The sequence below is a fragment of the Mirounga leonina genome, unplaced genomic scaffold, assembly GCF_011800145.1.
Source record: "Mirounga leonina isolate KUSES-001 unplaced genomic scaffold, KU_Mleo_1.0 Mir_174, whole genome shotgun sequence".
NCBI lineage: Eukaryota > Metazoa > Chordata > Mammalia > Carnivora > Phocidae > Mirounga > Mirounga leonina.
The window spans coordinates 66,790,799-66,814,777 of record NW_023270451.1 but is presented as its reverse complement, the minus strand read 5'-3'; the positions used below and the strand labels follow the sequence as shown (position 1 = coordinate 66,814,777).

The 23,979-nt window shown below is 50.4% G+C and overlaps 3 protein-coding genes across 3 annotated transcripts; 1 reads left to right on the top strand and 2 right to left on the bottom strand.

Annotated features, from left to right (window-relative positions):
- Nucleotides 1-5,597: 5,597 nt before the first annotated feature.
- Nucleotides 5,598-10,847, bottom strand: FSCN3 (fascin actin-bundling protein 3). The gene is made up of 6 exons (XM_035021459.1): nt 10,707-10,847; nt 9,010-9,706; nt 8,572-8,690; nt 6,753-6,912; nt 6,105-6,275; nt 5,598-5,803 (listed from the first exon to the last, which is right to left on the bottom strand). The coding sequence occupies exons 1-6, from the start codon at nt 10,845-10,847 to the stop codon at nt 5,598-5,600; spliced, it is 1,494 nt and encodes a 497-aa protein (XP_034877350.1).
- A 1,552-nt stretch (nt 10,848-12,399) lies between these two features.
- Nucleotides 12,400-15,591, bottom strand: ARF5 (ADP ribosylation factor 5). The gene is made up of 6 exons (XM_035021049.1): nt 15,407-15,591; nt 14,799-14,879; nt 14,331-14,440; nt 13,637-13,708; nt 12,982-13,107; nt 12,400-12,877 (listed from the first exon to the last, which is right to left on the bottom strand). Exons 1-6 carry the CDS (start codon nt 15,471-15,473, stop codon nt 12,791-12,793), a joined length of 543 nt encoding a protein of 180 aa, XP_034876940.1. The 5' UTR covers nt 15,474-15,591; the 3' UTR covers nt 12,400-12,790.
- A 2,706-nt stretch (nt 15,592-18,297) lies between these two features.
- GCC1 (GRIP and coiled-coil domain containing 1) lies at nt 18,298-23,524 on the top strand. Its single transcript, XM_035021043.1, has 2 exons — nt 18,298-19,738; nt 20,636-23,524. The coding sequence occupies exons 1-2, from the start codon at nt 18,707-18,709 to the stop codon at nt 21,929-21,931; spliced, it is 2,328 nt and encodes a 775-aa protein (XP_034876934.1). The 5' UTR covers nt 18,298-18,706; the 3' UTR covers nt 21,932-23,524.
- Nucleotides 23,525-23,979: the final 455 nt, after the last annotated feature.

The following is a 23,979-nucleotide window of genomic DNA, read 5'->3' as shown; positions in this document are numbered from 1 at the left end:
GGGAGGAGGGCCAGAGTGGAAAGGGGACGGGGTGGGGAGGACTTAATATCATCCTGCCCAAGCACATTACTGCTGCCCCCTCCCTCCTGGGATTCTTCCTCACCCGTGGACCTGGCCTGGCCCTGCCCTGCTGCGCCTCTGATGTGCACCTCTTTGGAGGGGCTGGAGAAGCCGTGGCCACCCACTACTCACACTGGCCTTAAATGGCTTTCTAGGTGGCAGGAATAAAAACATTTTTTAAATTAGCAGTAGTTCCTGTTAGTGTTTTTCCCATAAACATTCATACCCCACCCCTACATTTAACAACGATAAAGTTTGTTCTATCTCTAACTATATGTCTATCTATCTACCTATCATCTTTATCTTCCTCTCTATCTCCCTATTTTCCAATCCATCTAATCTATGTATTTATCTATATGATCTATTTATATGTGTAACTGTGTATGTATGTATGTATCGAGCCCTCATCTATTTAGTGTATCTATAGGTCTATGTAACTATCTAATCTGTCTAATCTATATGTTTATCTATCTGGGTCTATATCTACACACATATGCCTGTATATATATATCTATATATTAATGTTTGGGTGCTCATACACCCATACACTGATGATACATCATGGCATGTCGCCCCTTATTTTGGGGACCCAAAATAAGGAACTTCTCTTACATAGCTACAACATCTAAGAAAATTTACAATAATTCCTTAATCTAAGAAAATACACATTACTTCCTTAATTGCATATTATTTTTGGCAAAGCAGAAGAGTGGAAAGGCCATTATTCATACTCTGCTTGTCCCTTTATACATAATCCAGGGGCAGGTTTGCTTGCTTCTTCTTGGCAGTAAGTTCCAAATCTTCTCAAGTTTGTCTCCCTGCAGAGAAATCTCTAGGTTCCTCCTGGGAAGCCTTAGTATGTAGGGAAAGAGAGGAATATGGGGAAAGGGGAGTGAAGAAAGGGATATCTTGAATGAGGGATGGGCTCGTCCCTCCCACTCTTTTCCCTTTTGAAGAGCTGGGGATGGAATGATGATGGTGTGAATCAGGATAAAAGGAGTGGGGGCAAGTCTGTTTTCTCCCATCTGGGAGGGGTACTCATCCAGAAGTTATCTCATCATCAAATACTCTAGTGCTGTGCTCTTCAGCAACTAGCCACCAATTACATGTAGCTATATAAATGTAACTAAAATTAAGTAAAATGAGCAATTCAGCTCCTCATTCACGCTAGTCACATATCAAATGCCCAATAGTCACAGGTGTCCCCTGGCTCTGTATCAGACAGTAAACATGATAGAATATTTCCATCAGCACAGAAAGTTCTATGGACCAGCACAGCTCTCGAATGAAATTCCAAGGGTCAGGGAGCACACTCTGCCCCTGTCCCTGCTGACAGACTGCCCAGGGAAATGGGTGAGGTTTGGGGGGATGACAGTCTGCACGGTACAGTCTGAGAACAAGCCATTCACTCAGCAGTAGGACTGAGGTCAGCAATGGAGGGAGCTGCTAGCTGAGGTCCCATGGCCAAGCATGTTCAAGTGGAGGATGGAGGGCCACTTGTGGGGAATATGGGTAACAGACTATGTGGTGTGTGTGTGTGTGTGTGTGTGTGTGTATCTCCGTGCACATGCATGATTGTGCATCTAAGTTTGTATATGCATTTATGGGAGGCTGAAGAAGAGATTCTGCATTAAATGACCCCGAAGGTCCTATCTCTCTGAAGAGTGTAGTGTATTCCACTCCATATCTTTGGCCTATTCTTAACATTCTCTTGGAAAGAGATGCCCTGGTCTCTAGTGTTCTCAAGCTTTCCTTACTAGATTAAAATTTTTACAGAATTCTTTTCTATCTCTTGAGGAGAAACATACTTACAAAAGCCTGAGGTCATTTTCCTCTATACAAATACTAATGGAATCTCTCTCATGTTGTGGTTTTAGTTTCTTTTCTTTTTTTTTTTTTTAAAGATTTTATTTATTTGACAGAGAGAGACACAGCGAGAGAGGGAACACAAGCAGGGGGAGTGGGAGAGGGAGAAGCAGGCTCCCCACAGAGCAGGGAGCCCGATGCGGGACTCGATCCCAGGACCCTGGGATCATGACCTGAGCTGAAGGCAGTCGCTTAACCAACTGAGCCACCCAGGCACCCTTAGTTTCTTTTCTTAACAGATTAAAAACCAGGCACTCATTATAGTATGGTGCAATTTCCCCAAATTGGGGGTCAGGCATCACTGTTGGTATTGGAGAATATTTTAGGAGGGATATAGACACTGCTTTAAATAATATTTAGTCAGAAATGAGAAAATTATTCCCCTTTTGACTCCCTTTCAATTCTGATTACATTGAAGAGAAAGCTTTCATTTTGGTCCTAGTATTTAGTGCTTCTGTAACAGTTGTTAACCTTTTTTTGTAACAGAGAGAAAGGGAACCTCAGGTTCTGAGCCTTGGGCAGGGGAGGGAACTCTAACTAGGATTTGATAACCTCACTTTGTTTTCATTGTATTTATTTTTAAGGCCACTTTCTATTTATGGCAAGTGATTCTCATCTTCCATTTTATGATAGTGATTAAAATATTCCTTTCTTTATTTTAAAAGATTTTATTGATTTATTTGACAGAGAGAGAGAGAGAGAGAGGGAGAGAGAGAGAGCCCAAGCAGGGAGAGCACCAGAGGGAGAGGGAGAAGCAGGCTCCCTGCTGAGCAGAGAACCCGATGTGGGACTCGATCCCAGGACCCTGGGATCATGACCTGAGCCAAAGGCAGACGCTTAACTGACTGAGCCACCCAGGCACCTTTAAACTACTCCTTTCTAAATAAAAGTACTTAAGAGTCTATGTCAGTAAAGACACTGATAGAGCAAATAGTAGTTAGATGAAGACCAAAGTTTGGTCTTCATATACAGTACATATACAGTACATTCTTGTACTATACAGTACAAGAATGATGGTCATTGTGGAAGCTCTGTTTTGATGGAAAAAGTAGTGGACATTACAGTGCATTCTAATCGAAGAATTGAGTCAGAGCTCGCTGTCATGGGACCGTCACTTCAGCTCCCTGTAAAAGGTGGGCAGTGATGGGGAAAGTACCTGTCTTGCCCAACTGACAAGATCAAAGGTGAGATGGTTGGTAAATTTCAGGCTATCCAGGTATAAGGTGTGTCATTACCATTACCTTGTGCCCATAGGACTCATAATCCTTCATTCTTTCCAAACCAAAAGACATCTAATCATTTCTGGATTCTGAATCCTTCAGGGCAAAACTGGCTCCTCATATGATTACTGGAAGAATTCTAGTAGTCCTGGCGGGGATGGGGGAAGATAAGTGCAAGAATTGGTTACCATTTGGTCTTGCCTCTTCTGGATAGAACTTGGAGTGGCCTGGGGCCTTGGTCTCCACCCATATCGAGACCCCTATTCTGTACTGAGTCAGATGCACACAGGGATCTTGGGGGTGGCCTTTTGTGTATTGTTGCTTGAAACAGGTGTTTTGCTAAACTGGGTAAGGAAAGTTGTGTAACAGATATTCTCATGGATCTTGACTCTGGGGTTCCTGTTGTGTTTAGTGCAGTAGTTTCTCCTGGAGGATTTGGATTTCCGTAGGTGGCATCCCATTGACCTGGGAAGGGAAGAGGAAATAGAAATCTTTGGTCAATCGTTCGCTGATCTTGGGCTTTTAGGAAAAATCTGGTAAGATCATCTGGGAAAAGACAGAATAAAGTGATTTGTTCCATTCTTTTTTTTTCTTTCCTGTTTTTAAAGTGGGTTCCATGCCCAGCATAGAGCCCAACACAGGGCTCAAACTCACAACCCTAAGATCAAGCAACACCTGAGCTGAGATCAAGAGTCAGAGGCTTAGCCGACTGAGCCACCCAGGCGCCCTGTTTTGTTCCATGTTTGATGATGGATTACACAGATGTATGTGAAGTTAATTTATAGGATAAGGTTGTAAAATTATTTTTTTAATCAACTTAATGGTATAAAAAATAGCATTAGAGTTCAAAGGAATATTGTAGTCAACAGATAAGATTTACTAAGAATTCAACTGGTTTGGGGAAGGCTTCTGAGAGAGTACAGCGCGCTAGCTGCCAGGCTGTTTACTACACATTTTATAATCATTATCTCGCATAACACAACAAAATCCTACAAGATAGATACTATATTCCCATTTCATCCCAAGGAACCTTTGAGAGGTTCATTTTTCCAGGGTCAAACAACAAGTTTAACTGATAAAAGTCTAATGAGAACCCAGTTCAATGTCCAAGAATGAGCTCTTAACCGCTAGGATACATTGACTACTGGAATGTCAGGCCTGGAAGGAGCCTGAGAAATTTAGTTCAATCGAAACCCTTCATGGAACAGATAAGAAAACAAGCTTGGTGGAATTTCATTTGATTTTTTTTTTCCAGTTTGGCCATAGCAAAGGGTTTGTATAGAAAACCAGTAGAAAATGCAAGAAAGGAGTGAACATATATAGTGGGGAGATTCATATGGCTACTTAAACTTCATACCACCCAATGAAGTAGACATTATTCCCATTTTACAGATAAGGAAACCAAGGCCTAGAAATGTTAAAGCCATTTCCCCGAGGTTCCAGGTCTATATGATATCAAAACCAAAGCTCTTCTTCCTACAACATCCTCATGACCTTCCAAGCCAGGAAAGCGAGGCCAACTGTGAAGAAACAGGGCTAAGAACAGTGAGGTGTCCTGAAGAGTTGTGAACAGGGAATGATGGATTAGAGACAGCACTTTAAGAAAGCAAACTTGGTGTGGAGAAGAGCTTGGATGGGATGGATCTGGAGGCAGGGAGTGCTGCTGGGGAGCTCCTACTGCAGTGCAGGCTTTGGGTGAAATGCCTGGATCCACAGGTAGCAAAGGTAGTTAAGAAGGAGCAAGCACCCAAGAGGCATTGTTAAGGAAGTACCCAAGAATTTTCAGAGTTTGGTAAAGGGAATGAAAGGGAGGAAGGAGAGACGGTGCTGAGGTCTCGATCCAGAGCATTTGGGAGGACAGCAATACCCTAGATGGCCATGGGGGAGGGCCAGAAGAATCATCTGTGGGAGGGAGTGTGAGGAGGCTGATTTTGAGGGGATGGCAAGGTCAAATCAGTCGTCAATCAGGAAGTTGGAAAGAGAGGAGGTTATTGTTCAGGAGAAGGGTGAGAGCTGCAGATGAATATTTGGGAGCCATCAGCACTCCAGGGATCCAGGGATGTAGGAATAGAAAGTGCATAGGCTAGAAAGCATACCCCAAAGTTACCTGTCTTCCCTAAAAATGGGGCAAAGCTCTGCATCTTAATGAAGAGAAATAAACACATGAGTACACCTGATTCTATCCCCTGCAAGCTTGCTTGCACACATGTGTCAGCGTGGCATAATCGTCAGAAACTAGCGCTGATTTCCCCTTCTTTCTCCAGCAAGTCTGGGTTTAGAAGCCCTGAGAGGAAAGGCACGGATTTGGAATAAAAGTCTGGAGTTGATCAGGCTGTGGGACAGAAGTTAGTCCACGGGTGTGCTTTGGTCTCACTCTCACCCACTTCCCTTCTTTTCTTGCCCCTCCATGCCTGCTCCCCCACCTCCCGGTCCTGACCCACTTGATCTTACCTAAAACTCCCAAATACAGTCTCTGGTAATCTCTTCGCTGTCTGCCAACAGGGTGCCGCTTCGGTCGGATCGCATGTAGAAGCCATTGGGCGCCAGCACCGTGAGCAAATTGCTCCCATGAAGCTCTATACAGAAGTTGAGAGCAAATTTTCCCCAAGGGCGAAAGGTGCCGAAGGATGTTATTGACCAGAAGGCTCCACCCTGTGCTGGGGAGGGAAGGGTGAAGGATGAAGTCTTCCAGCGGTACCACCTGCGGAGGCTCCCAGGAAGCAGGCCATGCCCCCTGGCCCCCCGACCCTGCCTGTGTCGGCAGGTCCCTCTGTGGAAACGCAGGAGGGCTGGGTTTTGCTCTGCCAACCCATTCTGGGGGCTTTGAAGTGTGAAAACAAAGAGAAACTCCATTTTTCCTCTTCGGATGAGTAGGCTCTGAGCAGCAGGCCGTGTCTGAGTTGGGGCTAAGGCAGGACAAGACTGTGAACCCAGGGCCAGAGAAGAGGAGCTCCTCACCCTGGAAGTGGTAGATGCCTTGGCGGCAGGGCAGAAGGTGAATGCAGTCGGGCTGATCCATATTGCACTTCATGAGGTCGTGCTCTGAGGAGGTGCCCACATACCCATAACGACCTCGCAATACAAGGAAGGGCCGGTTAGCTAATCGAATCCCAAATTCCTCACTGGGGCCTGAAAGAAATAGAAAGGAGTTATTTGGATGAGCTGCTTCTAGATGCTTTCCCAGATAGAAGCAGGAAGAGGGACGCTAATTGCGGAAGGTTTTCAACATTTTAACAATTACTGAACACCTACTATGTGCCGGACCTTAGGCGAGGTGCTTATAAAATGTTTGTGAAAGCACTTAGTACAGTGTGGATCCCAGGAGGCTTCAGTATTCTTCCTTCCTTTGAGATGTGTGAATCTATTTAATCTTCACGAGAATCCTATGAGGCAGGCAGCTTGGATATCACCTCCACTGGTAATGGAGCCACGGAAACTGAGGCTCAAAGAAGTGTTTGCCCAAGTGATGACAAAAACTCAGTGATTCAGCAAATACACAGACCCAAATCTTCTGACCACAACTCCAGTGCTCTTTCTATTATATCCCAGCTCCCTCTGAAAACATCTTGACTTGGAATAACCTGGCAGGAGGGCTGCTCTCCTCACCTGGAATGGTGGCACTGGCCATCAGCAGGCCATTGTCTATGATGCCCAAAAAGCGTCCATTGGGAGACTGCAGGATGATCCTGCCACAATTCCAGTGCACACGGAAGAAGGTGTCAGCCTCCATTGGATGCCCATTAGCCACCACTGTCCTGTGGTGCCTCTGGAGAGATTATAGGGAGCAGAGAAGAGAAATAAGGACAAAATCTCAGCTTTCTTCCCATCATTTTTATTCCTAGACCCTTTCCCACATCTCACCCACTGGCTTTCTTCATTCTCCCAGGGCATGATTTATGCTTTCCCAACCTTTTTTTTTTTTTTTTAAAGACTTTACTTATTTATTTGACAGAGAGAGAGAGCACACAAGCAGGGGGAGTGGGAGAGGAAGAAGCAGGCCTCCTGCCGAGCAGGGCAAAAGATTTGAACAGACATCTCACAGAGAAGATATACAAATGGCCAATAAGCACATGAAAAGATACTCAACATTATTAATTATAAGGGAGATGCAAATTAAAGCCACAATAAGATGTCACTGCACATCCATTAGAGTAGCTAAAATTAAAAAGACAGACAATTACAAGTGTTGATGAGGATGTGGAGCAATTAGAACTCCCATACATTACTGGCAAGAACGTAAAGTAGTATATCACTTTAGAAAACTATTTAACATTTTCTTAAAAATGTAAACATGGGGCACCTGGGTGGCTCAGTCGGTTAAGTGTCTGCCTTCGGCTCAGGTCATGATCCCAGGGTCCTGGAATCGAGCCTGACATCGGGCTCCCTGCTTAGTAGGGAGTCTGCTTCTCCCTCTCCTTCTGCCCTTCCCCACTGTTTGTGCTCTCTCTCTCTAGCTTGTTCTCTCTCAAATAAACAAAATCTTAAAAAATATATATATAAACACACATTTATCATGTGACCCAGTATTTCTACCCCTATGTATTTGCCTAAGATAACTGAAAATATAGGCCCACAAAAAAATTTGTACACAAATGTTGCTAGCAACTTTATTTTTTAAAGATTTTATTTACTTATTTGAGAGAGAGAGATTGAGAGGTCACAAGCAGGGGGGAGAGAGAGAATCAGGGAGCCTGACATGGGGCTCGATCCCAATACCCTGGGATCATGAACTGAGCCGAAGGCAGATGCTTAACCAGCTGAGCCACCCAGGTGCTCCGCAACTCTATTCACAATAGCCCAAACCAGAAATAACTCAAGTGTTCATCAACAAGCAAGTGGATAAACAATTTGTGTTGATGAGTAGTAGTATGGAACACTGACTGCTCAGCAATAAAAGGGGACAAACTACTGATACACGGATTGTGAATGAATCTCAGAAACGTTATGCCGATGAAAGGAAGAATACATACTATAATATGGTGTGATTCCATTTATATGAAATTCTAGAGTAGGCAACTCTAATCTATAGTGACAGAATAGTAACAGTGGTGGAGGGGAGGGCAAGGGGAAGGGCAACTGACTACAAAGGGGCAAGAGGGAATTTCTGTGGTCTTCTTTAACTTGTGATGAGGTGTATACATTTGCATATACACGCATAGGTGTATTCATTTGTCAAAACTTACTGACTTGCACATTTAAATGAGTGCACTTTATTGTATATAAATTGTGCCTCAATAAAGTTACTTTTTCTTTTTTTTAAAAGAGGCCCCATTGGATGAAATTGGGCCCATTGGTTGAAAATTGACAAGGGCCTCCATGGTTCACCTCAGCATCTGGTCACCTGCCTTGAAGAAGAAGAAAGTATGTCTAGAATGGGAGAGCTCAGAGATTAAGGGTTCTCTTGCTCAGGAGACCCATGTCTCACCTGGGCTAGGTAGCAGCCATTGGCTGCACGAAGCTGTAAGGTAGGGCTCTCATCGTCACATTCAAACTGGAACAAGGACATTGGGGTTATGTGCTCAGAGGCAGCACATACCTCAACATCTGCAGAGAAAAAACATGTCAGAAGGAGTCACCCTCGATCTCAGCCCCTCCTCCACACTTTATGTCCCTCTGTTTTCCGTCCTCAGCCTTTACCACCTTCTGTAGATCACAGGTGCCTGGAGAAGACCCAAGCTACTTCCCCTAATAGCTCATGCCTCTGCCTTATCACCCTGCTCCATGACCTAAGAAATCCTGTTGGGACCCCAGGATCTTCTTTATCAGCAGGTTCAAAAATCTTTGCTGATCTCCAACACATTTTTCTCTTTTCAGCAGTCAGCTCTCTCCCTCCCTCCATAGCTGTCTTGGACCCAGCACTTGCCATAGATGATGGAGAGGAACTTCCGAGTCTTTGACCTGAGGCTGACCCAGGTGGGACAGCGCTGTAGGACGAACCACTCCTCACCCCTGTGGGGATTGGAGCCCAGGCCCAGGAGCAGACGTGAGCCCTGTGGGTACAACATGCCTCCTTCTCCATCGCTCAGTGCCACGAGCCCTCCGGGCCGCACCTGCATGTGAAAAGCTGTCTGTGCTGAGGGTTGGGGGACCAGCCGGTCTAAGTGGGACAAGAAGAAGTGTGCTGAGGTCTCCAGGTGGTAGCATCCATCTTGGAAATGCAACAGGAAGCCACATTCCTCCAGGCAGGGAACTGGTGCATCCACCCAGACGCGGCCCATGGTGGGGTCAGCCCGGGCGTAGCAGTGGTTGACAGGGCTGTAGAGGATCACGTGGACGTGCAGGGCTGGCCGGGGGGTCCACATGTGGTAAGCCGAGAGGACCCTGGAGTTGCAGAACACATCCTCACCATCAGACTCCAGATAACGGCCGCTAATTATGCACTGGAGGGTCCACTTGCCATTGCGGTGGAAACGCAGGAGGAAGCACCCATGGTGGCTGGTCCTTGGCCGGCCATAGCACAGACTACCGTCTGCCTCGCACAGGAGGTAGAGGCCCTGCAAGCCCCTTAGTCGTACCATGGCCTGGGCGTCATGCTCATTGCTCACCAAGATCTCCCAGGTCTGGAGGCGTTGGGAGGGAGAGGAAGGAGATCAGTACTGCCAGATGATGAGGCCAGAGAGTCCTACCACCATCCCCCCCAGCATCACCCTACAACCTTCATGGGACCAACCACCTTCCCCTCCACATCGGCCTCCATGGTGACTGTCAGCTCTCCCATCCTCTCATCCAACAGTAATTGAAAGATTGCAGGAGACCTTTACTACTAAAATCAGAGCACTTTTCAAGATCCCAAGAGAAGTTCTAAACGCCTACCTCTTCCAGCTAACAGAAGGTAAACATCCTTCTCTCTTACTTCGTGGTGTCCTTCAATGACTACTTTTCTAAGAAGTGCTTTGGTTTAGGTTTTACTTTTCTCTTCCTCACTGTTGCCCCTGGATAGCATGCTAGCTAACACGCCCCCTCCGCAAAGCCCACCTCCCCAGCATGGCAGGAGAAGATCAAGACCTCTTACAAGAAGGCCTAGGCTCCAGGGATAAGAGTGGGAACACACACAGTTGAGATGCAATCGTCTGGTTCAGCTGGGATCAACCCCGTTCTAAACGAGGGCTGGCTACGGCCACACTCTGGGGTAGCACTGCAGGATTGCCTGCATCGGTCTCTAAAATGAAGACGCACTCTCCCGGAGGGCTTGTAGAGTTCCCCATTCCCAAACCACAATCTGAACAGGATCATGGGCCCTGCAGTCCTTCCCCCGGATGCCCACAATCCTGCCTTCCAGCCTGGGCTCTTCCCCTCTCCTCTTCGTGATGACACAACCACCCGGTGTCGGTGGAGGGAAGAAAGCAAGGCTGCAAGGGCTGAGGCTTTGCCTCTCGGAACAGGTTTAGAGAGGGGGAGAGGGAGTGATAGAGACCTGTGAGCAAAAGCCTGGGGGAGGAGGGTCTCGGTCTGGCAATGATCGAGAGTGTACCCCAGCCAACACACACACACACACACACACACACACACACACACGAGCTTGGCCACTGGGAAAAATGACTCCAGCACAGGGTTGCTTACCTGTCTCCGGCCCAAACCCTTTGCAGTAGCAGTGACCGTGTTCTTATATGCCTCAAAAGTGAGGTAGGATCCTGCCCAGCTGATGAGCCCAACCCTTAGCTCCTCAGGCTTGGGTCTTCGCGTCCACTCTACCTCCTCCATGGGGCCGGCACCGCAGGTGATGACTCCGTCCGGCCCAGCCTTCCCCCCACTGGTGCGGTTCCACAGGCCATAGGGCCTGGAATCAGGCCTGTAGTACCCACCAGAAGACGTTCCCAGAGGGCATTTCTCAGGCAGAGCCTGGCCTCAGGCCCAGCACCTCTGTGACCCGGGAGCATTGTGACTGTGAGGGCTGCCTCCTATCCGTGGTGGGGCAAGGGCACTGGCCTGGCCATGTCGATCCACAGCCCAGAGGAAGTGGGTCTAGGGCCTTTGGCATTGACCTCCCCAAGCAACTCCAGGCGCCGAGGTGACTGAGCTGAGACTGGGATCGGAACTTTGGCCTGCGGCAGCGATCATCTAAAACTACAGGCAAGTGTCTTCCCTTCTTCGCTTCTGTTTCTCATTGTAATCACAGGATAAAAATCAACCTCTTTGCTCCCCACGAAGTGAGGGGAGTCTGGCTCCCTAGGGACGCAAGTGTTCAAGTTCAAGGTATCCAGGAAAAATATATTAACTTTTACAGCCCTTGGGAGAATAAGGCCAAAATGTCTCAGAAGGTGCTTTTCAGGAAGGGTGAGGAAACCCTAGATAGATAACCAACAAGGATCACATACTCATCAGGAAGGGCTGGCTCAGAGCAGGGGAGGGAAAATGTCCTGGGTCGGGGGAGCATGGGGCATCTTCCTCATAATCCCCAGCTGCACTGCTGCTAGGGATCCCAGCCCCTCCCCCCAAAGGGTCTCTGTAGGCCAACACCCTCTGGGACTCATTTCCTACAAAGCTCCTGGAGAAGATCAGTCCAGAACCTGGAGAATTTGACAACGAGAAAGGAGAAAGACAAGAAGAAATAATGGCGGTGGGGTAGGTTTTGTTTAAGCTTTGCTGGGATTTGAAGAATGCGCAGAGTAACCCACACTTGGGGAAACAGCCCACACTCCTGGTTCCATACACACACTTTCCTATTCCCCGTGGTGGGGGTGGGGTAGGTCTCCCCAGGTAAAAAGAGTTCCAGTGCACAGGGAGGAACTTTAATCCCCAAGGATTAAAAGGGGCCTACCGATGTTTTATAGAATAAGGCCAATAGCCTACTAGTGACAGAATCACTTGGGTAATTTCTAAGATGCATATTCTTGAGCTTCAGACCAGTCCTAATGAATCATATTTTCTGAAGTGCACCTCAGGACCCTATTTTTAAAAAATATCCCCTCCTCCCCAATTTTAATGTTCATAGTACCCATTAAGAACCACTGCTAGGAGATGGAGAGGCACAGGATGTATGGGATTTACAGAATCATGAAGGTAGACCCCATTTCCCTCAGCAAAGGTCCCCTGGAATTGGGGAGGAAATGTTATTTCCTCCACTGGAACCCCTGAAGTACTTATGGCCTCAAGAATAAGGTGGGAGAAGCTGAGCTAGATGAAGGCAGCAGGGTGTGTGTGCATGCTGGGGGGAGGGGGTTGGCTCTGCAGCCTTGAGCCTCCCCCATATCGTATTGTCTCTTTGTACCCAACAATCCAGCCCCCCCACTTCTAGGCTACAGACAACACCGTGTACAAACCACAGCAAATTTATTACTCAATGTCCAGTGCCACATCATAGCACCACCCGGAGCCCTCACCTTCCCTCCCCACCTGGCCCCAGGGGGACACCCGAAATGGAAAAAACAAAAGTAAACCCAGATCCCTGCTCCTGCTCTGGAAGAAGGGGCCTTAGCCCTGGAAGTCCCTTCCACAGGTCCCAGCAGGCAGGAGAGCGGACCCCTCCATGCCCAGAGAGCGAGGCTCCAGGCTCCAACGACAGAGAGAACATGCAGGCAGGAGCAGAGGCCTGTGTCTGTGGGAGAGGAGTGGGAGGGAAGGGCACTGCCTGAGGAATCCGGGAAGCTGGCCATCCCGGGATGCACGCGGGAGCTTCCGGGCAGCAGGGGCCGGCCCCTGGTTGGTTAGCGCTTTGACAGCTCATGGGACAGCCAGTCAAGCCCATCATACAGGCCTGTGCCTTGGGTGGCACAGGTGGCCTGGACGTACCACTGTGGGGAGAAGGAAGGAAAGATCAGTAGCAGGGAAGGAAGGGGGGATGCCTTTACTTCCCACCCCCTACCCGTGGCTCCCTTGGGAGGGGCAGGAACCTCACCGTGCGGCTGCGCAAATGCTGCAGCCCCAGCTTGTCGGTCAGCTCGCTCACGGGCATGGCATTGGGCATGTCCTGCTTGTTGGCAAACACCAGCAGCACCGCATCCCGCAGCTCGTCCTCCTGCAGCTGACGGAGGTGAAGGGGATGGAGTCTGGAGTCCTGGCCGAGTCTCCAGGCCTCCCCTTCCCTGCTGTGTAGGGGAACCCCCCTTTCTACCTTCTAGCATATTCATGGGAAACATGTAACATTGTGTAGTCTACTGCTGAACACAAAATAGAGAGTCCTAAGTCAGCGTGAAGCCATCTGGCTTTAAATCCGGAAAGAGCCTTTTTCTAATGCCTTGCCCTAGTCAAAATGACAAAATTTCCAAATGGAAAAACAAGAATGTAAGATGATGTTTCTCTCCACCACATATAATTCCCCTTTCCCCACCAACTCCTTGGATGTGAAGACGTGAGCATTCAAGGAAAAAGTTAGTCCTATGCTTTTTTACCTGACTCAAATTCAAAACAGAGTAAGATATGCCTTGTGACTGTGTCCACAAAGAGAAATACATTCAAGGCCTGTGAGATGTTCCTGACTTTCACCCTAGCACAGAGATCTCAGAGATCTGTCTCCAAATGAGGGCTCAGTTCCTGGGGCTCTGGGTGCTCACCATCTTCTGGAGTTCATCAGCAGATTCCTGGACCCGCTCTCGGTCATTACTGTCCACTACGAAGATGAGACCCTGGGTGGGAAGGAAGAAAGGACAAGCAATCACTCCTACATGGGACATACCCTAGTCTGGCTCTTTCTCTCTTTTTCCCATCTTTGTGTCTAAACCTTCTCATCTTGTAAATTTTCACTAAAGCTCTGCAGACATGCTGGCACCAACTGGAGACACCCTGCAAAGGATACGGCTTCTGCCGTCAGGCAAGCAGTGTTGTTAGAAGAAGTGCAAGGGAACAGGGAAAGACCAGACGAGAGCTAAATGAGGCAGCATGAGTGCACCTGGCTGGCTCAGAGCATGCAACTCTCGATCTTGGGAGTTGTGAGTTCAAGCCCCACGTTGGGAAAAAAAGCTTACTTTAAAAATAAATAGATAGATAGATAGATAGATAGATAGACAGACAGATAGATAGATAGATAAAGGCAGCATGGCCCCAGAGCCCTGCTTCTCAGGAGAAGCTAAGGTGGCTAAGTCTCAGAAGACTAAGGTCATTCCTGAAGAATGAGTAGAGGTAAGTCTACAAACGGGGATAGATAGGAGGTAAAGGTCTTTTCCTGGCTTGCGGGCCCAGTGTAGGCCAACATCTTGGTCTCTGTAGCCCTAACACTTTTTCTCCTGGGGCTGGGGAGCCCCACCCCACCTGAGTGTTCTGGAAGTAGTGCCGCCACAGAGGCCGAATCTTGTCCTGGCCTCCCACGTCCCAGACTGTGAAACAAATGTTCTTGTATTCCACTGTTTCCACATTGAAGCCTGGCGATAATTGGAAAACAACAACAACAACATGAGAACAAAGTCCTGAAAGAAAGGAACTCTCTAAATCTAGGTGGATTCATCCCAGGACATAAAACCAGAAGGCAATGATCAAGTCCCATGGGAACAGAACCCCAGAGGACAGGCAGTCCACAGACCAGGCGGGGCTGGGTCACATTCACCCCGCCTCGGCACCATCCAGCAACTAAAGGTAACTGTGACCCACTTCTCAGGTAGCAGAGTCTGGTGTCAGGGTCAGCTCCCTGCAGAGATAAGGGCCTCAGGCTGAATGGGTAGCAGACCCTGGGAAGGCCTGCCGCCAGCTTCCCGCTCCTCCCGGCCTCGCCTCAGAACTCACCTATGGTGGGGATGGTGGTGACAATCTCCCCCAACTTCAGTTTGTACAGGATTGTGGTCTTGCCAGCTGCATCCAAGCCAACTGCAAGGAGAGGGGCATAGGGTTGGAGACGGGAGCGAGGGAGCCCTCTAGAGACCAGGGAAGGGGAGAGACCAGGACAGCTGATGGAGACGGGGGCGGAGAGCCCAAGCGCCTGCAGGTGCGCGCTGTTCTCTACCTTCGAGGCCTTAAGAGCAGTCTGGGTGGTGAGCACCAACCCGTGCCCCCGAAGCGGGCGAGAGGTGGGAGAGGGCTAGGGGGTAAGGGGCATGGGAGGAGGGCCGCGCTCCTTTTAAAAGTCGTCTCCAAGGGCGGAATCCTCCCTTCTTACCGGCCGGGCCGGGGCGGAGGGAGCTTCACCCCACCCAGGCCCGCAGCTCCCGGGCTCAGGCCCCGGGGTCGGCGCCGCAGACCGCGACCCACCCGAGAGCAGTGACCCCAGGGGGTTAGAGGAGGTGGGCGACTCAGGGTCAGAGACCCGGCTGAGCCGGGCTCGGAGGGACGCGGGGGTGGGAGGGCTGCGCGGGGGCCGACGCTCCGGCCCGGGCCGCGCGCTTGATCTGCCTCACCCATGAGGATCCGCATCTGCTTCTTCCCGAAGATCCGCGAAAAGAGCGCGGACACGGTGAGGCCCATGGCGGGGCCCGGGGGAGGGGGTGCGGGCACGGATGCGGGGTGCGGACTGGAACCTGCCGGCCGCTGGGGGATGGGGCGCAGCAGCAGAAGGAGGAGGCTCCGCCGCCGCCTCCGCGCGTCCCGGCCCGCCCTACGTCATCGCGGGCCCGCCCCCGGCCGGGCCCCTTCCCCGCCCCGCCCCTTCCCCGCCCCCAGGCTCCGGCTCAGGCAGAAACTGGAGCTTAGCGACTCTCCCCAGCCTCGCTGCGTCCCGCGCCGGCTCTAAAGAGGGAAAGAGTCTGGGTCTCTCCCCGTTTCTAAAGCGCTGGCAGGTCTGTGGCTGCTTCAGCGGCAGCCCGAGCGGGGCCGAGGAAAGTCTACAATGCTCCACAACGGCCCTCGACCCCCAGCTTTAAGTGGCCGGCCCCTGGGCTTTGGTTTGTCGCGTCCAGCCCACCCTGCGCTCCGGTTTAGCTCTTGCGAACTGGCATCATCCACTGCATGCCCCACCCTCCTAGGCGAGCGGAAGCTCTGTGCTCGCGTCTCAGTCCTCTCTTTGGCCCCCTCAGCGCCCAGAGAGGGAGGGGCCTTGAGCGTTGCAGGTGGTTCAAGTGACCTTAGAATCTCGAGAGGAGTACGCTGGAGGTGGAAAAAAAAGGTGCCCAAGCTCTCGCTGGCCTTCTTAGTTTTGCAATCAACAGAACCTACTCCTGCATGCAGGAGAACAACGCCTTTGCCTCGATGGCCCCAGACACAAAGTCCTTCAGCTGACCCAGGCAGCTTTTTTGAAGCTTCTTTACTTTGCCACAGACCTGGGAACCCGGATTTTTACTGCCCACCTGTCCAGGAATTTATGAAACTTTTGTGGCCCTAGACTCAAAGTGCTTCACAAGTAATATCCCCACTCAGCAAAGGGGGGAAATAACAAGTCAGGAATTAATTTAAATTTCTTCTGCGATGGAGACTGGGTCAGTGCCAGGCACCTAATAAATGCTTAACAAATATAGTACTTGGTTTGGATGAACTAATAGGCTACTCAGTGGCGTAAGGGCAAGCAATTTGAAACCGGAGTGCCAGTAGGCTTATGGACTGGACGTGGTGAGGTGAGCTGAGAATCAGAGAACCTTCATTCATTCACTCATTCAACAAATATTGAATGCCCACTATGTACCATTGTTCCAGGTCTCAGTTCAAATCTCAGTTCTGCCTCCCCCCCCCCTTTTTTTGAGGGCTTAGCTTCAACGATTCTCACAACCTGTTATTTTCTACAAAAGGAGACTAATATCTGCCCTATCTCATGAGGTTATGGTGAAGATTAAAATGATGAAACAATATATCTGAATGTTTTGTATAGTACAGCTGGATTTTGTCTGGGCCACTAAGAAATTGACTGGGTCTGAACAGATCTCCAGGGTCTGCCCCATCCTGACCTGAAAAGTCTGTAAAGAGAACAGGCTTTGGGCACCAGGTATGAGCAGGTCCATGACTTTCCTTTACTCTTCAGTCACAGACTTGCATTCTTAAGAAGGTTTTTTACAAGGTTGAAGAGTGCATTTAAGAGTCTCAATATAATAACAGAGCTCGTGGTGACGAGGTCAGTGCCACATCTTTAGCTCTTTTAATTGGCCTCTTCCTTTCCATCCCTGTTGTCCTTGCCCTATTTCACTACCATCTCTTCCTCAGGACAGAAATAGTCTCCTTACCAATCTCCTGCCCCTTGGTATCTTCAACCTGTCATACAAGTCCGGATGATGCCACTCAAGATTAAAATCTTTTAGTGTCTTCTTAGCACCCGAGATAAGGTCTAAATGCCTTAATTTGTGTCTCCACCTATTGTGCCTGCCCCGTCTGTTGCCCACCTCCTTCACATACCCTAAGCTACTGCCACGAAGTGATTCTCAGTGCTTCCCCACGTGAGCCAGGCTCTCTGATGCCCTAGGAGTCCTGGCAATCTTTTCCCTCTGCCTGGAATGCTTGTTTCCCTCATCACTAGTTAGATGGGACAATCGCTACTCATGCTTCAGATCCCCAAGTATTTTCCCTGAGAACCTTCTCTGCCTCCCCTTGACAGGCCTCCCTCCTCTTAACTTCCATATCACTTTGAATATACCCATACATACTGGTATGAGAGCAGGACTTGTGTTTGTACCTCTGCTCTCTCACTACAAAGGAGCTCCTTGAAGTCAGGACCTTGTCTCTTCATGGTGGTCACCTGGAGCAGCACTTGGTATGTTGAGTGTTGGACAGATATAGATAGGATTCCTAGCTGTGTGACCTTGGGCATGTTATTTAACCTTTCTGTGTCTCATGTTTCCACCCACTGAGCAGAATAACTGCAAGGGCCAAATATCAAAACTCCTGTTAAGGTCCTGGAATACAGATGGCACATAGGATGGAGGTCATAGCCATAGGGTGCCCTCTACATACATTTGTTGAATCAACTCAGCGGAACTCAGCAAGGGTGCTAATAATTATTATACTATATACTTAATAGGTGCCGAAACTGTCCTATCAAGGGTTGCAGTTTTCGTGGTCTAAATGGGAGTCTTACTTGTCGATCTTTAGGTTCAGAGATACTGAGCCCCAAATGTGAGGAAGAGTCGCTCATCCGGGTGTTTGAGAAGGACCCAGTGCGACGTTGCCCACTGTCTCTCGCTCATCGTAGACCGAGGGTAAGCTCAGGCGCCTCCACCAAAACATTATCACTCCGGAGTCCTCGACATTGCTTGCCCTGCGTTCGTAGCCGGGCTTGGTTCCGAACAGGCCGCCTCCCAGCCACCAGCCGAAGTAGCTCCGCCCACCTCGCGCCCCTGGGGGAGGAGCCTGTTGCGTCGCGCTGTCGTCACTTCCAGTGGACCCGGAAGCGCCGTCCTCTGGTTGCTGTAGTTAGGAGTCGTGATGGGGTTACGCTCGGTTTAAACCCTTGGCCCGCGGTGGGCTGAGGGCCGTGGGCTGGGGGTCTAGTGACTGCTGTGGCCCGGGCGAGCGCGGAGCAGCTTCTGGGACAGTACAGGCGAACCCTGGCCGTGTGCTTCTCTTGGGCCGGCGTCGCTCCGCCTCTAAGATAGGACCCGCCCCCGCCCTCGGTGCCTGGGACCCGGCGGGCGCTTCTGCCAGGCTGCCCCGCGTCCGGCATCCGGTTTCGGACAGCTGGGAGGAGCGACTTCGGGGACAGTTCTCTCCCTGTCGTTTACTGCCCCCGCCAAGGTCTTCGCGACCCTCTTCTGGCTGACGTCGAGCAACCTGTTCTGAACATGGAGAAGTTTGGTATGAATTTCGGGGGCGGACCGAGCAAGAAGGACCTGCTAGAGACCATTGAGATGCAGAAGAAGCAGCTCCTCCAGTACCAGGCACGTCTTAAGGATGTGGTCCGCGCCTATAAAAGCCTCCTGAAAGAGAAGGAGGCTCTAGAGGCCAGCATTAAGGTGCTGTCGGTATCCCACGAGGCGGATGTGGGCCTCACAGGTGTCCAGCCTCCAGGCCTCTCTTTTCCTGACTCTGTGGATGACCGATGCTCCACTCACAGCGAGGATAGCACTGGGACCGCCACCAGCTTAGATACTGCGGCCAGTCTCACCAGCACCAAGGGTGAGTTTGGGGTAGAGGATGATAGGCTGGCTCGTGGACCACCACCTCCAAAGTCCGAAGAAGCCAGCGGGTCGGAGAGTGGCGTTAGCAGTAGCAGTGGGGATGGAACCTCTGGGGGTGGGGAAGTGGACAAACGACTGCACCAGCTGAAGACTCAGTTGGCTACTTTGACCAGCTCTTTGGCTACAGTCACCCAGGAGAAGTCTCGCATGGAAGCTTCTTACCTGGCTGACAAGAAGAAGATGAAACAGGACTTAGAGGATACCAGTAAAAAGGCAGAGGAGGAGAGGGGCCGTCTGGAGGGAGAATTGAAGGGGCTGCAGGAGCAGATAGCAGAAACCAAAGCCCGACTTATCACCCAGCAGCATGATCGGGCCCAAGAGCAGACTGACCATGCCTTGATGCTTCGTGAGCTCCAGAAACTGCTGCAGGAGGAGAGGACCCAGCGCCAGGACTTGGAACTTCGGTTGGAAGAGACCCGAGAAGCCCTGGCAGGACGGGCATATGCAGCTGGTCAGATGGAGGGGTTTGAGCTGCAGACCAAACAGCTAACCCGTGAGGTGGAGGACTTGAAAGGTGAGCTGCAGGCTCTTCGGGATGAGAAGAATCGGCCCGACCCTCGGCTGCAGGAGCTTCAGGAAGAGGCTGCCTGCCTGAAGAGCCATCTCCAGGCTCAGTTGCAGCAGGAAATGAGGAAGGTAACTATTGTCATCTCCTTCAAATGGTAGTCATTTAGCCTACAGTAGGAAATATTAGGGTTTTGGCTCCTTTGGTAGTTAGAACTAAGTGGTTGCGCTGTCAATTTTTGATGCTATTCAGAAGGTTGCCCCGTGAGTCCTGGGAAATCGGTGTGGTGTGGTGTTGACAGTGTCCACAGAATGTGCTTCCAACAGGATATGGGCTTCCGCAGCGCAGGCTGGTTTGGAACCAGACACCTGTGAACTCTGGGCCGTGGCATCTCACCAGCTGCGCTCTGTGAAGCGGTATAGCTAGTGGCCGCTGCCCAGTGAGAGGAGCGTGTCTGCCTCGGGGCATGTGCATTACACAGGGGGCGGATACGCCTATAGGTAGGGGGGCTGGGGCGGGATGGTGTAAAAGGAATCTTCTCAGAAGTAACCTCTCATGATTGCTTCGAGTCAATTTGCCTGTTCCGGAAAGGTGTGCTATTTTACAGTGCTCCTTTCAGTGTGGAGAGAGATCCAACTGAGTTTTGAACTTCCAGGAATATTGGCAGAGGAAAAGAATGTCCTATGATTTCTTAGTAGGATTTGGGGAAACATGATAAACAAAGGTAACACGCTTCCCATGTGAGCCTTGTGTATGACAGGAGAAAAGTGGGGGCACTAAAGCAGAACAACAGCAGATACACAGAGGTTCTTGATATTGTTTGGTGTGCTGTATCTCTGGGAGCAGAACCCAGCCAGGTTACAGGAACTTCCGTTAGTTTCCGAAGCAACGTACAAGGCCCCAGTTCCACTTCTCACCAGGCCATCCCAGTCCTGTGACCCCTTGGCCCCCCTCTCTTGCGCTCTCAGTTTGCGGTGGGCCTTTGCGGCTTTTCTGGACGCATTGCCATCCGTTCCCTTGTTTTACAGACAGCCCTGGCAGAAGATCAGCTACGCCAGCAGTCTCAGGTGGAAGAGCAGAGGGTGGCGGCCCTGGAGAATCAAATATCTCAGGTGTCCGAACTGCTGGGCACCTATGAGAAAGCCAAGCAGAAGGACCAGCTGGCCATCCAGAAGCTGAAGGAGCGCATCGTGCAGCTGGACCTGGAGAACAAGACGCTGGCGCTGGCCGCCTCCAGCCGCTCCCCCCTAGACAGCCATGGCGACGAGTCCAGTCTGGATGTCAATGTCCTGAAGGATAAGATGGAGAAGCTGAAGAGGCTGCTGCAGGTGGCAGCCAGGAAAAGCCAGGTGAGCCTGGATGTGGAGAGGCTCTGTGACCTGGAGCTACTGGCCAGCTCGGAGGCTGCCGACGGGGAGAAGGCTTCTGCGCTCTACTACCAGCAGGAGCTGAAACAGCTGAAGGAGGAGTTTGAGAGGTACAAGATGAGGGCCCAGGTGGTCCTCAAGAGCAAGAACACCAAGGACGGTAACCTGGCCAAGGAGCTGGAGGAGGCCCAGGAGCAGCTCGCGGAACTGAAGGAGAAGTACATCTCCCTGCGGCTGTGCTGCGAGGAGCTCGAGCGCCGGCACCAGCAGGAGGCCGAGGGCTGGAAGCAGGAGCTGGCCCGGCTGCAGCACGCGCACCGGCAGGAGCTGGAGAGGAGCCAGCTGGACTCCAGGGACCACACGCTGAGACTGGAAGAGGAGCTGCACAAGCAGCGGGACCGGGCCCTGGCCGTGCTGGCCGAGAAGGACTTGGAGCTGGAGCAGCTGCGTTCCATGGCCTTGTCGTCTGGCCTGCCGGGGCGCAGGAGCCCCGTGGGCGGCGGGGGGCCCGGGGCCCCGGCTGAGTCGTGCGCCCCAGACAGCCTGACCCAAGCGCTGCAGCTGGCTGCGTCCAGCGAGCCCACTTTCTTCCTGTACGCCGAGCAGCTGGCCCGCAAGGAGGTGGAGATCACTTCGCTGCGGAAGCAGAGACACACGCTGGAGGTGGAGGTGCATCAGCTGCAGGACCGGTTGCTGGAGGAGGGCGAGCGGCATCGCGAGCAGGTTGGAGCCCTGCAGAGCCACATTGAGAAGAACATCAGGGACCAGAGTAGGGAGGGAGCCAACCTGGAGTACCTCAAAAACATCATCTACCGCTTCCTGACCTTGCCTGACACCCTGGGCCGCCAGCAGACGCTCACGGCCATCCTGACCATCTTGCATTTCAGTCCCGAGGAGAAACAAGTGATCATGCGGCTCCCGACCAGCGGTAGCTGGTGGCCTTCTGGCAAGAGATGATGCCCTTGTCACTGACTGCCGAAATCTCTGTGCCTCTTGTGTGGGAAGGACAGACTCTGGTTTCTGCTGCCCTTCTCTTACATTATCATTTTTTTTCTTCACTGTGTTGAACTGGGAGAGTCTTTAACGTGGGATGGGGTTTTCTGCCAAAGGCCATTAATGTCACATTGTCCTGGGCCCTAGAGATCCTGGAGATGCCCCAACAGTATGTTCGGGCGGTGTGCTTGTGAGGGGAAGAGCGGGGAGAGATGAAGACTGGAAGGTGCCAAAGTTGGGGGAGTGGTGAGAATCTTTCAAAACAAGACTTTCTGTTTTAGTATTATGCTCCTAGCACAGAACCAGGAGTAAATGTGACTCCAAAGGGAGTTCAGTTATTTCTAAACGCTCACAAGGACTGGCTCTTTACTCCCTATCTCATCACAGTCCGAGTCTGGTCCACCGCTGCCCCAATTTTCTGGGGACATAAATCCGGGTTGGAGAGGGACCAAGAAGTTTGAAATAATGACAGATTGTCCCCTATTGTCCACAGATTCTTCCGTCCCGGAACTGGGAAGCTTGTTCTAGTTGGGGTTAGGTACAGCCTGGTCAGGCTGGACAAAACACATCCATAACTATGACCATCCTGTAGAGGGCCCCGAGCACACGTCAGTCCTAGACATTTCCTGAGTAACCTGCTTTTGGCCTGAATAGGGTTATCTCGGGCTTCTTGCATTTGACCCTGCCTTAACCTGTCTGCCTCAGGTTGGCCTGCGATTGCGAGTGAATGATTTTGCTAGCTTTACCTCAATGTTGAACTTCCATTAAGAGAAAAATCCTGGCATCTTACAGAGAAGGGTCCAATTGGGAAACTCTGATCCTGTCTAGATACAAAGAATTAGCTCAGAGATTTACAGCCCCCTCCCCTCCCCCACAGCTGTTTCTGCCTTTGTAGGGACCGAGAAGAGGAGGAAGATTTGCTGATTCCAGAAGATTCTGTGACTCTCACAGGAAAGTGGTGGAATTTTGTCGGAGGGGCTGGAGTGCCAGCTGACCCTTGGATAGCATTCTGGCTAAATCTCCACCTCCCTGCAAGCCAGGGTGTACTTGGGTTACTGTCACCAGGATATTTTGCCCACTCCTTTAGGGGGTCATAGAGTTTCAGTACACAATCCTCGGTCTTCCCCACATGCGTTACTATAATTTTTCCTCCTTCCTGGTTTTTTTATGTTTGGTCTTGCGCAAGTAGATTTAATCTGCATGTAAGGAAAGGGGGCTTCAGGCTATCTGGAAAGGAGGGACTCAGAAAAGTTGGGTTGAGAGAGACCATATCAGTTCCCCTATTCAATCCTTTCCCCAATCTGCTCTTGCTGGCTATAGAGATCTTTGGACCCTAAAGACCAGTGCTTTGTCACTGACTGAACTAATATATATTTTCCTGTTATTTCATCATAGAGAGCTGTTGTGAGGGTTTGGGGTGCAGAAGACTTTGATTAAATGTTCTAATTGGGAGGCTGGGTGCCCTGGACTATCTATAAACAGCAGACTCAATGAAACAGATGCGATGTGTTCAAATGACAACATAGACCATGGAGTCATTAAATCTGAACAACCTGACCTGTGTGCTTTCCTAACAGTATGCGCGTATATACATATACACAGCGTGTGAGTGTAAATGGTGAATAAAAAGGATGGAGATAATATATTAATCCATGAGTTTGAGGGGCGCCTGGGTGGCTCAGTCTGTTAAGCATCCGCCTTGGGCTTAGGTCATAATTTCAGGGTCCTGGGATTGAGCCCTTCATCAGGCTCTGCACTCAGCAGGGAGTCTCCTTGTCCCTCTGCCCCTCCCCCTCCCCATGCTCTCTCTCTCTCTCTCTCTCTCTCAAATGAATAAAATCTTAAAGAAAATCCGTGAACTTGAATCTAGAGAGTAACATCTCAATACTCTAACTACCTCAATTACAAACAAAATTTTCAACCTGGAATTATGTGTGTGTGTAAGCAGCTACACTAGAAAAAGCTTTCTCCTGGGTTTGGTGGGCCGGCTTGAAACTCTAGAAGTAATCCGT